Source organism: Opisthocomus hoazin, chromosome 5 (genome assembly GCF_030867145.1).
Source record: "Opisthocomus hoazin isolate bOpiHoa1 chromosome 5, bOpiHoa1.hap1, whole genome shotgun sequence".
Lineage (NCBI taxonomy): Eukaryota > Metazoa > Chordata > Aves > Opisthocomiformes > Opisthocomidae > Opisthocomus > Opisthocomus hoazin.
This window is the reverse complement of record NC_134418.1, coordinates 54,333,422-54,348,842: the sequence shown is the minus strand read 5'-3', so window position 1 is coordinate 54,348,842 and position 15,421 is coordinate 54,333,422. Positions and strand designations below refer to the sequence as shown.

Sequence of the window (15,421 nt, the reverse complement as noted above, 5' to 3'; positions counted from 1 at the left end):
TGTAGCACTGCTGCCTGTCAGCTAAGTAAGCCCTCATGCTGCTTCTGGAAAGAAAGTTGGAGAAAGATGGGAAACTCTGAGAATAAGAGAAATACATCTTTAAGTATAGGTAGGATTTCTGCCATAAGTGAGAGAAACTTTACAGTAGACAGATGCCGCAGCTGTTGCAACTGAAAACAGGCATTTTAAAATCAGACGTGGTCATACATTCTCCAGCAAATCTCAGTATTTCGCCAGTGTCGGCAGCAGTGCCACTTCTTTGCTAATACTTACAGGAAATCTGCTGGCAGGTACCGATACAGTAATTACACAGCTGGAAGAGCCCCCCTGTTATTTGCTTTGATTTCACGGTAAGGATTCCTCAGAAAAACTACAAAAGCTGTAAAAAAATAAAGGATGAAATTCTTCTTGTGCAAAGGGAGTAGCTTGAAGGCAGACCTCTGACAGCAGCGCGGACTGCTGCCACCCTGCTACCCAGGGCAAGGAGCTCCCTCAGGGGGAAACTAACGGGGTAGGAGGCAGAAAGGGAGAAGTGAATCACCAAACATCCTTTTCTGTCTTTTCAGACCTGAGACCAGACGTGGGTTTTAAAGGCCCCACCTGCGCAGCAGCAAACTCCTGCTTTTGCTAAGAGTGCCAGTAAAGAGCCATCAAACGCAAAACAGAGGTGCAGCACTCCCAGCTGGAAGGGAAAACTCCCAGGCTATCTAGCCCTTCACCCTGCCATCTGCCATGGCCACAAAAGCCACCGGCTCGAAGAAATATCTCCAGCTGCTCCTTTTCCAGGTTGCTTTTCTAGGGTCTGTCTTCTGCGGGAACGTGTTGGTCTGGCCAACGGAAGGCAGCCACTGGCTGAACGTGAAGATAGTTATACAGGAGCTCATCCGCCGCGGGCACAGCGTTACCGTCCTGGTATCCAATGCTTCCCTCTTCATTAAACCCAGGGCTGAGGCCTCGGAGAAGTTTGAGGTCTATAACGTGCCCTTCAAGAATGACACTGTCGAGAACCTGATCGAGGATGTAGTGGCTCTGTGGCTGAATAACAGGCCGACCACCTTGACCTTCTGGCAGTTCTACAAGGAGCTGGGAAAACTGTCCGAAAACTGGCACCAGATGAACAGGATAATGTGCGACGCGGTGCTGACCAACCAAGAGCTGATGGCCCACCTGCAGAGGTCTAGCTATGACCTGCTGCTGTCAGACCCGGTGACCCTCTGCGGGGACCTCCTGGCTCTCAAGCTGTCTGTCCCCTTCATCTACTCGCTGCGCTTCTCCCCGGCCTCCACCGTGGAGAGGCACTGTGGCAAGATCCCAGCCCCACCATCCTACACGCCCGCAGCCCTGTCCGAGCTCACCGACTGCATGTCCTTCAGTGAGAGAATAAAAAACATCTTGTCTTACCACCTGCAAGACTACGTTTTCCAGAGCTACTGGGGAGAATGGGATATCTACTACAGCAAGGTCTTAGGTAAGCCTTCTGCTACTTCACCTCTCATCACACAGCCTCCCGCCTTACGACCTGCAGAGCTAGGAACCTGGCAGGGTGGCAAAGGCAAGGTCTGAGAGAGGTCAGCAAGAAGTTTGTCATTATGTCCCTGTATGGAAAAGGGAATAAGCCTCCGGGGTCTGTCAGTTGGACTCATTCCCCCGTCAGGGTGCTGTGCTGCTATGCCATCGCATCGAGACAGGTATCGGTGGTCATCCCAACCCATGGATCTGACTTTTGCCGTAAGCATTTTTAACATGCAGGTTGAAACGACTTCCACACCATGTAGGGCCCTCAGCAAGGGAGCTCAGCTTACACATCTGCCCCTCCAATGCCTGCTTGCACAGCAAGCAGCCAGGAACAGAGCTGTTTTCCTAATCCAGTGTATCGTAACGAGGGGGGAGCTGGTGAATCACGAGCCAACCCTGCCACCCTCAGTGGCCATACTGAAATGGATTGTGGCTTTGTAATAGGGACTTCACTGACATCACTGGTCATATAAAACCAATCCTCTCTGCACAAAACAAGTTTTCTTTAAAACACACCCTCCACCCACAAGCAAACAGTGAAAGCAACAAGTCTTCCTATGCAGGCTTTTTTTCTGGACTGTTTTGAGGGTATATGTAGAAAAATATGTTTCTTTAAGTATTAATCACATAGGAGCAACATGCCATTTTTACTAACCTCACACTGAGCTCATGAAAAAGAGCACTTGCAAATCTCTCAGGGTTCAATTGCCTGCAAACACGTGCATGCTGCAGCACCCCACAAGCACACCAAGCTGTTGGCACGTGCACAGCAGATGAGGTATCTCAGCTTGGCTTCTCACAGCCCAGCTGCTTCCATCACCCTCATTTTCACCGCGGAAAGGACGCTCTAGGCAGCACGGAAGCTGTAGCAGGAATCCTGCACATCAGCATTAGGAAAACATTGCGTAACAGAGCTGGGCAGAAGCCCGGTAGGGATGATTTTTAGCACAGCGAACGGAACTTAGATTATTTCTTAACTGCACGTCAGAAGGGTGACCACCCTTCACCCAGAAGAATCTCCCGGCGCGGCTCCAGAGGAACCACATCTTCCAGCTTCAGCGAGCTGTTTGCCGCCAGATGGTGCCAGCTGGTCCCAGTCACCCTCTTCTCACAGGAAAACTGGCCATTATCCAGGACAGGATTTCACGCCCGCTCCCTTGGCTCCCCGCCCTCCGGCGCCAGGCGTGTCATGCAGGCCCAGCCCAGCCTGGAACTGCTGGGGCTTCCGGTGAAGCAAGGCCACCGGGACATTGCCACACAGGGCAGGCCATGGCTGGGAGAGAGGTGGCCGTGCTGTGGCTGCTGGCCGTGTTGGGCTGGGGGTCTGGGGGGAAGGTGTTGGTCTGGCCGGCGGACAACAGCCACTGGCTGAACGTGGAGTACATACTTCAGGAGCTTGTGGTCCGGGGCCACGAGGTGACTGTGCTGCTGCCTTCATGCTTCCTCATCCTCGACTCCATAAAGCCCTCAGCCTTCCGGATCGAAGTGTTTGAGGTGCCGATCACCAAAAAGGAGATGGCTGCCTTACTGGAAGAAGCTTTCTATTTTTGGTTTTACGAGGAGAGCGTGCTACCTGTCTGGGAAAGTCTTTACAAGCTGGCTCAAATGCTGCGCAAGCTGGTGAACACAACCAAAATGATTTGTGATGAAGTCCTGAAGAATGAGGTACTGCTGGAGAGACTGAGGGCATCCACTTTTGATGTCCTCTTGATAGACCCGCTGGCACCCGGTGGGGAGCTGCTTGCTGAGAAGCTGGGTATCCCCTTCGTGTACACCATCCGGTTCTCCATTGGCAACACGGTGGAGCGGCTCTGTGGGGCACTCCCAGCACCTCCTTCCTACGTACCAGCCACCCTAAGCCGTCTAACAGATAGGATGTCCTTCCTGGAAAGGCTAAAAAACGTCTTCTTCTACGCTGTGCAGGATATCGTATATCATTACCTTCTCTGGGGAAGCTGGGGTCATTACTACAGTGATGTTTTAGGTAAGGCTGCTCTTACTTCCAGGAATTACATCTGCTGTACACACAAGAGTAAATACCCAGAGCTTAGAGGTTAAGGCACAAATAAGGAGCAAGACAGCCCTGAACTCACTCTCCTTCCTCAAAAAGTCCTGTCCTGTGTCAAGTCAAACAATCCCGGCAAGTACAGATGTTACCTGTTAATCCTGACCTGCTACACTAGTACAGCTAAGTCTGTACAGGTACTTCTAGGATAGGTAAAAGAGTGCTCAAGCCACTTGAAACAGAGCTCATCAGTCATATTCACAGATGAATCATGACAAACACTAAGAACAGCAAAATAATACTATATGCCCACCAAACACTACTACTGAATTAAACCTTTTAAAGTAGAAATAAAAAACAATTTTGGAAAGCTACACAACAATACTACCTTTTTTCCCCTAGCACCCTTCTTGCTTGCTAACTTATCTCGAGATGACAGATAATGGCCTCCTCCGGTCTTTTGGAAGAGTTTGGAAGAGCAGCTGAGCCCCAGTTTGCAGTGACAAAGGGCCCTCAGCAGAGACAGGGTTCTTTGCGTGTCTGAAAGTGTCTAAAAGAAATATTAGAAGATAGTTGTATATATTTATAAGGTTTTTTTCTTTTTCACATAGTAGTTGTGTAATTATTTTCACACTTCTGGTCTGACTGGTTATTGCAGTGCTTAAAAGGAAACAGGGCAAACATACATGCATTGTTGGTGGGCAGATAAAACAGATATTATTTCAATATGAGACCTTTTTTTTTATATTTCACTAGTAGGGTGTGATTCTGCTCAGAGAGCCAAGTTGTTATCATACTACTAGATTACCTAGCTGTGTTTTTACTTGTGTCGCTTGTCGTGTTTGACAGAGACTAGAAAATCTTGTGCTGGCAGAAGCCTGGTTTGATGATCTGTTGCGTAAGCCTCAGAGCTGCTTGGATCTTGTATTGTCTATTTATTGTTAAATGTGGGCTTTAGCATTTAAGGCTCCAGTGCAATATCTGTTTTGTTAGCTGTGTTAGCTTAGCTGTTCTCTGTCTTGAGTGTGATATGCGTTGATTTGGAGCGTATCCAGTCCTGAAGGAGGTGAAAGTAAGCAGGAGGCACCTCGCAGAAATGAGGCAATGTCTCAGTTCCTGCAGCGTATGCATCCACCTTCTCTATCTCCTCGGAAAATCTTCTTCAGGGTTCCTGTTATTCTGGCTGCTTTCCTAGAGCTACCTAAAGGCAAGTGATGAGGTTGAAGCATCGTGAAAGACTGCTTGCTCCACTGTGAAGTCTACTGAGGGCAGCTCATGTGGTGGTGCTGAGCTCCTGGAGGAGTGCTCAGGCCCTGTTTAGACTCTGTCTCAGCCTCATTCGCCCTCTGCTCAGGAGAGAGCCAGCTGCCTCTTCTTTTCCTTGAACACATCAGTAGCACCGAGCATCTCCACTACACCTGCAGGATACAGTCAAGATGAGAAGTCAGGTCTCTTGTCTTGACAGTACCTGTCCTGGACTATATGATACGGATACACTGATGCCAGTTTGCAGCATCTTCCCAAGAGAAGGCACAGAAGAGCAGCGTGAGAAAAACCTGTGCTCCTCATCTCCTCCTATTTCTCTGCTAGAGTGGCTTGATACTGGAGTCATCTCTGCCAGGACAGTGTCCTTCCAGCAGCAGTGTTGTGTGTCCACAGCATCTGATCATAGAGAGGACAAAACTAGAGCACCCTGTGGGCTAGTTGTGAATCACTGCAGGGCATTTTGCACCCAGTAAATGAGGAGATACAAATTATAACCAGTTTCACAGGTAGGTTGGTTCCTCTAGGGCAAAGAAGCAAATCTAGGCCATAGTCAGGTGATAAGATGGGGTTCTTCTTGTAGCTGTCAATAAAGTCCTAGGGGCTGCTCATGCGCTTTCCCTAGCTTGAGCTCCTGCTTTGTACACGCATGTGTGTCTTCGCCTTGAAGATCTGGTATGAGTGTATACTGACTTTGGCTGGAATAGAATTAGTTTTCTTCATAGTAGCTTGCAGGGGGCTATGTTTTGGATTTGTGACGAGACCAGTGTTGATAATACAGGGATGTATTATCAGTCCAGTTGTTGCTGAGCAGTGTTTACACAGCATCAAGGCTTTTTCTGCTTCTCACGCTGCTCCTCCCAGCGAGCGGGCTGGCGGTGCACGAGAAGTTGGGAGGGGACACAGCTGGGACAGCTGGCCCCAGCTTAGCAAGGGGACATCCCACACCGGGCGATGTTGTGCTCAGCAAAAACAGCTGGGAAGGGGGAAGTTTGCCAGGGCTGCTGTTGCTCAAGGGACTGGCTGGGCGTTGGTTGGCTGGTGGTGAGCAATTGTTCTTTTTGCATTACTCGTTTCACTCGTTTGTGTTTGGTTTTTGCTTATTAAGTTGTTACTATCTCAAGCCATGAGTTTTCTAACTTTTGCCCTTCCAATTCTTTTGCCCTCCAACTGTGGGGGAGTGAGAGGCTTTGTGGTGTTTAGCTGCCCATAAAGCTTAAACCACAATGCAGGGAGAGGGCTTCTGGTCCTACCACATGCTGCAAAATGCACTTTGTGGTGAGCAGAAACAGGAGTTGCTGTCATTTCGAGCTCAGCTGTGGCTCTGCAGGAGACTCCAGAACAGGTTTTGCTGCTTGCCCAGTCCTCCTCTGAGTGTTGTTTTGTGTTCTGACTTTCACTTTTGCTGAGCTTGGCACCAAGCAGACCTCACTTTTTTTGCCTGGCTGTAAAGTGTTTGCACACTGGAGCAGTGAACTGCTTCCAGCTCAGTCAGACCAGAGTTGTACAGGGACTGCTGAGGTGATGGGTCCAAGGTGCCCCTTGCTGCTTTGGGCCTATGCATGCTGCTGGAGTGCTGGCTTTTGTGGGAAGGTGGTGGTCTGGCCCACCGATGCAAGTCACTGGATCAATGTGAAAGTGCTGCTGGAAGAACTTGTTCTCCGGGGTCATGAAGTGACTGTGTTGGTGGCCTCAAGCAATCTGCTCATAGACTACCGAGACACCTCCTCTCGCTTCACCTTTGAGGTCCTTCAAGTCCCCTTTACCCAGGAGACCCTGGATGCTCTCATGGAGGACTTCCTCAATTTCTGGATGAATGAGGTCTCTAATGTCTTCCCCTGGGACATCATGTGGAGAATGAAGAAGGACATGGAGGACTTTACCGACATATCGAAACAGAGCTGTGACACCTTGGTGATGGACCCTCAGCTGATAGCAAAGCTGCGGCAGGCCAAATTCGATGTTCTGATCGCTGACCCCCTGTCTATAGGTGGTGAGCTCGTAGCAGAAATCCTAGCAATCCCTTTTGTCTACAGCTTCCGCTTCTCTGATGGGAATGTGGTGGAGCGGCTGTGCGGTGGGCTCCCATCCCCACCTTCTTACGTGCCTGCTAGCGTAACGGGGCTGACAGACCAGATGTCCTTTGTGCAAAGACTCCAGAACTTCCTGTTTTACTTTTACATGGATTTATTTTTCTCAAAGTTGTGGCGAGATGAATGGGATGAGTACTACAGTAATGTCTTAGGTAAGACGGCTGTTGAGTAGTTTCTCCTCTTGCATAGGCTGTGCTTTTTGAATGTTTAGGGAGCTCGATGCTGTTGTCTCAAAATACTCTTTCCCAATGGCCAGCAGAGATGGTAATCCTGTTCTGGTTGCATGGAGGCTGTGCTCTCCCTTGTAGGTCTGGTCTAGTCTAACAGACACCAGTGCAGTTTTGCTCTAATTCCTCTTGAGGATCCTCAGAGCACCTAGTTCTAATTTTTGTCAATGATGATACTGCTGGTGAGCTCTTGCGGTGAGCTGTATGCCCATTTTAGTGCTTTCAGAGGACAGCTGTTGCCTCTTCATCTTGATGACAGGCACTTTTACAATTAATATGGTAGCAGATAAAGGCTGGAGGGCAAAATCATTCCTTAACCAAGTGTAAGGCACTGGAGACAGCTCCATTGACAACACAGGGGTGGAGTTAACCCTGTCGTAACTAGGATCACTGGCTGTCTCTGGACAACTGCAGAGCAAAAAAGCACCCTTCATTCACATTGCATGCCTTGTCTGGAGGTATTGTCTTGCAACCCTGCATAGTACATGAAGCTAAGCATGAGTTCATATTCTCAAATAATAAATGCTAAGAACTGTAACCTTTCCCTTTCATCCACATTCAGAGTTTGAAATAGTCTCCTTAAACTAGATACACACCTGAAATTTCTGTTCCAACCTCGTACAACTCGGGCTCAATTCAGAGTCTATTAAAGAGACCTTTCAGTTCACTGGACTTTGAACCTTGTACAGAATATCTATGTTTAGGTAGATAACGAGTGAACAGCAAGCACAAAGTCATCTATTCTGTTGCCCTTTAATCTCTCCCTGTGTTTTACAGCAACGCCTCTGTGCTCTGCAAACTAGTCCCTTTTCCCTGGATTCATTTTTTTTTTAGTACCACATAAGATTTAATTAGACCTTTATATCACTCGTAATGCAGGCTTAATTTTCACTCCACTAACTTGGTAACTGCCTCATTGCATTTACTTAAAATAAAACAAAAAAAGAAATTACTGGTGTAAATTGTAATGCTGATCAAGTAGTATAAGAAGACGCAGATAATTTTACTTTGCTGTTTATGTTGCTTGGTTCCTGCTTGCATTAGGCTGGCTTTGGAAAATCATTTACAAACACTTCTAACCCTTTTACTCCCTGGTTCCACTTTGTGGGGAAAATACTGCAAAGACAACTTGCAGCATGTACCTGAGAATATACATTTTTCCGAACGGGAAGCTATAAAACAGTTTTAGCCATTAGATTTTTTGTATAGATGGATTTCTACAGACATTGGATGTTGCATAAAATGACATTCAAAGCATCTATGGATTTGGCCAAATTTTCCCAATATGTGTCAGAAGGAGTTGACCCCGTCCCCAAGAGAACTAGGGATGCCTGTACCTGTCTTTATTGTAGTCTGAGCAGCCACTGTCTGAGTCACCATTTGAAAAATGCCAGTGAATTTTGTTTAAAAACTTTCCTCCTCCCTGACTGGTGATCATCACTTTGCAACTCATTTTTTCTGTGATTGTTCTCTTCCTCAAACTGCGTTTTTATTACAAGCACAGGTGATGAAGTCTTTTGGTGGTACAAGAATTGCACTCCTGTGTCACAGAAACTAAATGCTTCCCACTTACTCTTGGACTGCTCTAAATTTATCCTGAAGGTTCAAAATTATTTCAAAGATTGTATTGCCTTGTTCATGGCAATCTGCCCAGGCCGAACACAGGACGGGGCAAGGAATAGGTCTGGATTTGTCCATGTTTTCACTTCATGCATGATTTGACAGACTACACTGACTGGGAGTGCTGAAAGATAAAGGTAAGGCTCCTATTTCGCAACCTACAGCAAACAAGACTGTCCCTGTCTGTGTTGTAAACCTCTTGTACCTTGTCTTTAGGAAGGCCCACAACCCTGTGTGAGACGATGGGGAAAGCAGAGATATGGTTAATCAGAACATACTGGGATTTTGAATTTCCACGCCCTTTCCTGCCCAACTTTGAGTTTGTCGGAGGACTTCATTGCCAGCCTGCAAAGCCATTACCAAAGGTACCCCAGCTGTGATCTGCTGCTGGCTGGTTGGTCGGCCAGCAGAACAAAAACTGTTTCTCTCCCTGACCAACCAGGCAAGCCATGCCCTGAGAAACCTCGTTCTTAAAAAGATGCTCTGCTGCTGGTGTGGAGCATGTTGCTATTTAGCAACCTGGCCATACTTGTGCACACTTAGGGCTGGGTTTGCAGCCTGTTGTCTTAAGAGAGGATAGCTGAGGTCAGCAGGAGTGAATACAGTGTGTGTGTTTTAGGAAAAATAGGTGCTACCTCAGAGTGTAAGTTTTAATTCTAAGATACAGGCTTGCAGCCCATGGTAACACTGAAATACCTGATGCAAAAAGGCACTGTGAGGGGACAAGTTCTTTAGACAAAATGGAGTCAAGACTTGCAGAAAGAGATGAGTGATGAACACTTTTTCTATTGCTGCTTAGTTTAAGACATCTTCAAGGCAGTAAAATACTCAGCATCTCCAGCCTATGCTCTGCTGTGACTGGCAATATTCAGGCGGAATCTGAAACTCCCAGACACCGATGATGGCAACACGACAAGCTCTGGTCTAGATTATCACTCCTGCAGGAACCTTAGAGGAGATAGGGTATTTTCAGTGCAAGTTGTCCACTAGAAAAAACCTTCCAATTCTTCTCCCACTGCCCTGTAACAGGGGTCGAGTTAGGGGAAATGGATAACCGTTCTCTTTTGGATGCTATTGCTCCATTTCACACGACACTAACTACAAAAAGAAACAGGAAGACCTGTTGGTCTGATTTGTGGAAAATCTGTTTAGCAACGTGTGCTGTATTGCAAGAAATAGAGAACTGGCTGACTAACAAAGTGACAGCAGCACCTCGATGCATCTCTGATCGGGATGCTGAAAAGTACTGTCAGTTTTCAGCACTGTCCTTTCCTGCAGTAAGGGAAGGGGAATGAAATGGAAAGTACTTGTTCCAGGAAAATCCAGAACCACGACTGACTGTGCTAGGGATGGTGTCGCAGGGTACGGCCCTCTCGTGCCAGTGCCACGATCCATTCCTGCTGCTTGTGCTCTGAAAGTAACGTGTCCTGAAACTGCTTGACTTGCTTTCCAAAAGACGAAGCTTCTGTCACCTGTCTCAACTTGTCCTTCTCCTTCTTGGGGAGAAACTGTTTGTTCTGCACAGGGCCAGGTCTCTCTTTGTAATGCCCTTCTGCCAATGGAGGTGCTCATACACCACGATCATCTCCATGATAAGCTGAAAAGGTTCTGCTCTCTGTTCACAGAAATCTGTGTAATCTGCAGCGCATAATTACTCTTAGTATGTTTTCTGCCTCTCCTAGGAAATGGAAGAATTTGTTCAGAGCGCAGGGGAACACGGCATCGTGGTATTCTCTCTCGGGTCGATGGTCTACAACCTAACTGATGAAAAAAGTAATGTGTTTGCCACAGCCTTCAGCCAGCTTCCACAAAAGGTGAATTTCGAGTCTAAAACAACTTGCCTTGCTTTTTGTCACTCCTGTTGCCTTCAATGAGCCTTTTGTGTTTGGACTGGCCTGTTTTTTATCTGCATCTCTGCTGGATGTGCCACAACCGGGAAGCTGGGCCCTGCAGAGAGGCAGACTGCTGAGTCACCTCCTGGGGAGTTCTGGTGTGTCCTCTTCTCTGAACCAAATGATGTGGAAGTGTGTCCATAGGCCAAAATATAAAAATGTCATTGCTCTATGCGCTTTTTGTAATAAGCACATAATAACTAATCAAAGAACTAAACTGGAATGAAGCTATTTGAATTACTGGGAAAAGATACATGGGTCTGAGACAAAGCCCTGCATTACATGTAAGAATACAGAAAGGCACATCACATGCACTATCTTTCTTATTCTTCCTTTGTTCAAGGTCCTCTGGCGGTACAAAGGAAAAACCCCAGAAACTCTGGGCTCCAACACCAGGATTTATGACTGGATACCCCAAAATGACCTGCTTGGTGAGACTGATGCTATCTGCGATGCATTGTGCCCTTGGAAATACTGTTTCCTTCGTTGCTTTTCCACTAAAATAGCTTATTCATGCAAAGGAACCATGCAGCGTTTGTGGCTGCAGTTAGTTTTTCAGCTTAAGCAGCAGAGGTTTGCTCATGGAGCCTTAATTCCCTAACCTGCTTTTGACTTTAAGGTGCGTGGCTGTACAAGAACCATGGAAGATACAGCCAGGCTGTGAAGGGAGTAGCGAGCAGTGGCTCAAGAAGGCAACAACTTGAGCTTAGCTATAAAGATAGATCTCTAAAGCAAAAGCCTCTGTCTTACAGAGCTTGGTGGCAATTGTCTGGAAGGGCTAAGAACCACTTGTTTACCAGGAGTAAATATCAAAGTAGACATGTCCTCCAGAGCTGGATTTGGCCTCTGCAATTAATCCCCAGGGCTCATTCTTCAAAATGTGTGACCTACTCAAGGCTGCAGCAGTGGGCTGTTGTGAATCTGTAAAAACTAGAACTGCACATCAGCAGAAGGACTGAAGTAACTCTGGGGTAGTCTGGAGGAACATGCTGATTCACACATTGCATTAAAGCAAATGTGAATGCTTGAAGGCTAAGTGTGCAAGCTCCGATGCTGATCCAGAGGTCAGGGCTGTTCCCATCTCTAGCAGTGCATTTGCCCAGGTAGTTCGCACTGCTCACGTCCCAATGAACGCAGTCTGCCACTGCAGCCAGAGCTGCTGTTACACGTGTCTCTCCTTCTCCTTTCCAGGCCATCCCTTGACAAAGGCCTTTATTACTCATGGTGGGACCAATGGGATCTATGAAGCCATCTACCATGGGATCCCGATGGTTGGGATTCCCATCTTTGCCGACCAGCACGACAACATTGCTCACATGAGGGCAAAGGGAGCTGCAGTTGAGCTGGATTTCAGCACACTGAAGACACAGGACCTAGTTGATGCAGTGAATACAGTCATTAACAATTCCACGTGAGTTTTGTTCTTGCCTTACAGTAGGATGAAGTTACTAAAATCTTGCGCAGCTCATGTAAGAAATTCTGCTGGCTCTTCTGGGGACCAAAAATACTGAGTAGCTAGAGTTTGGGTTTCGGTTAAAACCACCTTTCATTTCACAGAGAGTTGCGCAATTTGATTTTTCTTATGCTACCTTTTATGGTCCCTTTGAGAAAAATAGTTCCTGGTAAGCCCAGAACAGCTCCTGAGACAGTTTTCTGCTCACTCTCTTCTTTGTTCTCTGCTTGTATAAATCAAGCTTGTATAAATCAAGATGACAATTCTAGTTGTATTATGTCTACTCTGTCTGTGACCACAACAACCCTTTCTCCTACCCCTGAGTTACCAATATCCTTAAGTTACTGTACCTAGCAGTCAGGAATTAGAGCGTAAGGAAGCCCAGGAGCTAGGATGCCTTGGTAAGGACAAGACCATTGACCAAGAGACTGGAAAAAAGGCAGGAGTCCTCAGTCTTTGGCAGCGTCTCCTGTCAAGTGCGAAGGACAGGTATACCATGAAGGAAGAACCTGCAAATTCCCAAAGCAAATGGATCAACATTGATGGAGGTATCCAGTATCTGGGGGAAACAGCCATGGTGGAGGTGATCTGTAACAACCTGGATGATGACCAGGCATCCAAAGACCTGGATGACATCTGGTGCACGAGGCTGGCCCGCCAACCTCCCCCTCAGTTTTATTGCTGAGCATGCCATATGATATGGGATATCCCTTTGGTCAGTTGGGGTCAGCTGTCCTAGCTGTGTCCCCTCCCAACCTCTTGTGCACCCTCAGCCTACTCGCTGGTGGGGTGGTGTGAGAAGCAGAAAAGGCCTTGGCGCTGTGTAAGCACTGCTCAGCAGTAACGAAAACACGCCTGTATTATCATTGCTGTTTCCAGCACAAATCCAATACATAGTCCTATACTAGCTCCTGTGAAGAAAATTAACTCTATCCCAGTCAAAACCAGCACACTGTATTATATTGGAACAGAAAATGCCGCAAATTTTTCCACGTTGTTTTTTTAAAGCAGTAGCTGGAATAATTTTTAATACCTTTCCTTTGCATAAGATTGGCTTTCTTTACTACTGCTCATAACTCGATTTTATGCAGATGTGAGTAAACTGGGCCAGTTTTAAATATATTTAAATAATATTTTGATGAACGTTAAAGCAGGGCTGTCTACCTTCGTCAAGAGGACTTCCAAGTGTTGCATAGGTTGTTTCAGGAATCCGTGACAGATCTCCTTGGTATTCTTTATTCCACAGCTATAAGGAAAATGCTCTAAGGTTATCCAAGATACACCACGACCAGCCAGTTAAGCCTCTGGACAGAGCTGTCTTCTGGATTGAGTTTGTCATGCGTCACAAAGGAGCAAAGCACTTGAGACCAGCTGCTCATCATCTCACCTGGTACCAGTACCACTGCCTGGATGTCCTGGCATTCTTGTTCACCTGTGCAGCGATTGCAGTCTTCATTCTTGTCAAATGCTGCTTATTTTGCTATAGGAGATGTGGCAGGATTGCAAAGAGGAAGAAAGAATAGACATCCTATTCCCACCATCACTTTTTCTTCTCCTGGACTGACTGAGCAGTGCATTTATGCATATTCTTTAGCGAACAAAATGATCAGGGTATGCTTTAAGGTGAGCACACCATGAAGCACCTCATTGAACTGGGTCATGCTATAAAGCTGTTGTGGGGCAGAGCTGCTTGCTTCACCAGCAAACTCCTTCTGGCCTAAATTGAATTATAGTTGCTTTATCTCTTGGGAGCCTGTCAGCTGATCGCACACAGTCCCTGGAATGGTAATTGTTGCTTTAACTTTTCAAATTCATTTTGGTACATTCCATAAATTCAGCCTTCTCCCATGTGGTACTGTGAAACCCTCAATCTGCAGCTGGTCTCCTTACCGTAACTCTGTCCTCCCCTAGAATGTCACTCAGGCTTCACGATTCCCAACCAAAATACCTCTCCTGTCAGAATAGCACTCTCCAGATCGGACAGGGAAAGTGAGATCACAGGGTCCTAGAAAGCACCCATCTGAATGGACAAGGTCATGAAAGACTGGGAGCTGCAAATGACTGGTGAAGCCTGTATGCTCACATTTCTACAAGTGCACTGACTACTCAGGGGCTGAGGGGAGACCAGAGCCCTAAAGCCAGCAGAGAAACTACTTTTTTGAGAACCATTTTTCTTTTCCATTCAGTATGTGCCTGGAGTCCTGCCGCACAGGCCATCATTCTAACTGCAACACTACAGGGATGTGAAAAACACCTCTGTCAGTAACTTGCCCATCTTAATCCCCAAACGCCTCTGCAGAAGTGCAGGAAAACCTCTAGAGATGGAATTTGCAAAGAAGTAACACAACACGTGGAGAAATAATGCTGCTCAGATAAGAGCAGCAGTAAATGCAGCACTCCTGAAGCTGTTCAAGGTGCACTTCCTAATGAAAGCCTACTGAAATGATGCTAGTTCAGGCCTCCTGTTCTAGGTAAGGTTATTCCACTGCTGTGCCAGCTTAGCCAACAAAGAACCTGCCCCGACTTTAACTGACACTTGCTGTATTCTGGATGCTGCAGGATTGTTTTAAAACAGAACAGGCTGAGAAAATGTTGTATTTGTTTACATAATAAAATCTCCTACACTATGCTTACTTTTTTATTAGCATTGTCAATAGTTTCAATGTCTGCTTAAATGTCTTCATACTACAACATTTACAAAAGCTCAAGTGAATTGTTTCCAAACTAAAGAGGGGTGAGAACAAGACTAGTGCTTCTCATGGTAATTTCTGGTACACTGTTCCTATGATCATAATGGGATCATACGCAGGAATATGCATATTGAAACATGCACAGTGAACACAAAGTGGAACAGCAGGCCCCAGATCTGAAAGGTTTTGCTGTAACTGTCCATAAAGCTGAGTCCCTAGGCACAGCTCCACCAAGCTTGATCACTAACAGCCCCCATCACACAGCTTCTGCAAGCAGATTTGCCGAGATGTCAGTCTGGTTGCCGGAAGGCCAGCAAGCCTCCTAGCACACCGCACAGACACTGGTCAGGTAGAGGTAACGAAGGACATGGGAAACAGGGTAGCTGGGAAAAGTTGGACAGAGAAAGTGCTCTGCAGCCACTTTATAGAGGTGCTTCTTTTCTGTAACTTACTCAGAGAAATCTGGCTTATCGAGTATGGATTTTAAAAGGTAAAGAAGAAAACCAACCAAAACCCCCCTCTTCTTTCTAGGATCGCCATATACAGCACAGAGACATGAAAGAATGAAGGTGGTCTGTGATGCATTTCTCCAATTAGACACAGCACGTGTACTGAATCTGATACACTGATCTAATCCTACTGCTGATGGGCACACCTTTCAGC

At 46.7% G+C, this 15,421-nt stretch overlaps 1 protein-coding gene across 4 annotated transcripts; it reads left to right on the top strand.

The window, feature by feature from the left end:
- Positions 1-732: 732 nt before the first annotated feature.
- On the top strand, positions 733-14,701 carry LOC104329201 (UDP-glucuronosyltransferase 2A2). Of its 4 annotated transcripts, XM_075421302.1 has the most exons (7): positions 2,759-3,216; positions 6,734-7,028; positions 8,940-9,088; positions 10,406-10,537; positions 10,959-11,046; positions 11,807-12,026; positions 13,315-14,701. In XM_075421302.1, the coding sequence occupies exons 1-7, from the start codon at positions 2,785-2,787 to the stop codon at positions 13,589-13,591; spliced, it is 1,593 nt and encodes a 530-aa protein (XP_075277417.1). In that variant the 5' UTR covers positions 2,759-2,784; the 3' UTR covers positions 13,592-14,701. The 4 variants fall into 4 exon arrangements, with proteins under 4 accessions (XP_009932595.1, XP_075277417.1, XP_075277416.1 ...); XM_009934293.2 differs by lacking the exons at positions 2,759-3,216; positions 6,734-7,028 and adding an exon at positions 733-1,468; XM_075421301.1 differs by lacking the exon at positions 6,734-7,028 and having other exon boundaries at positions 2,759-3,499.
- The last annotated feature ends 720 nt before the right edge of the window (positions 14,702-15,421 follow it).

What these genes read in the sequence shown, in the direction of transcription:
- LOC104329201 (XM_009934293.2), top strand. Translation starts at nt 733, where the DNA reads ATGGCCACAAAAGCCACCGGCTCGAAGAAATATCTCCAGCTGCTCCTT. An exon ending in CTACTACAGCAAGGTCTTAG is followed by an intron (nt 1,469 to 8,939) that starts GTAAGCCTTCTG and finishes CCTTGTCTTTAG; the next exon opens with GAAGGCCCACAACCCTGTGT. An exon ending in ACAGTCATTAACAATTCCAC is followed by an intron (nt 12,027 to 13,314) that starts GTGAGTTTTGTT and finishes TTTATTCCACAG; the next exon opens with CTATAAGGAAAATGCTCTAA.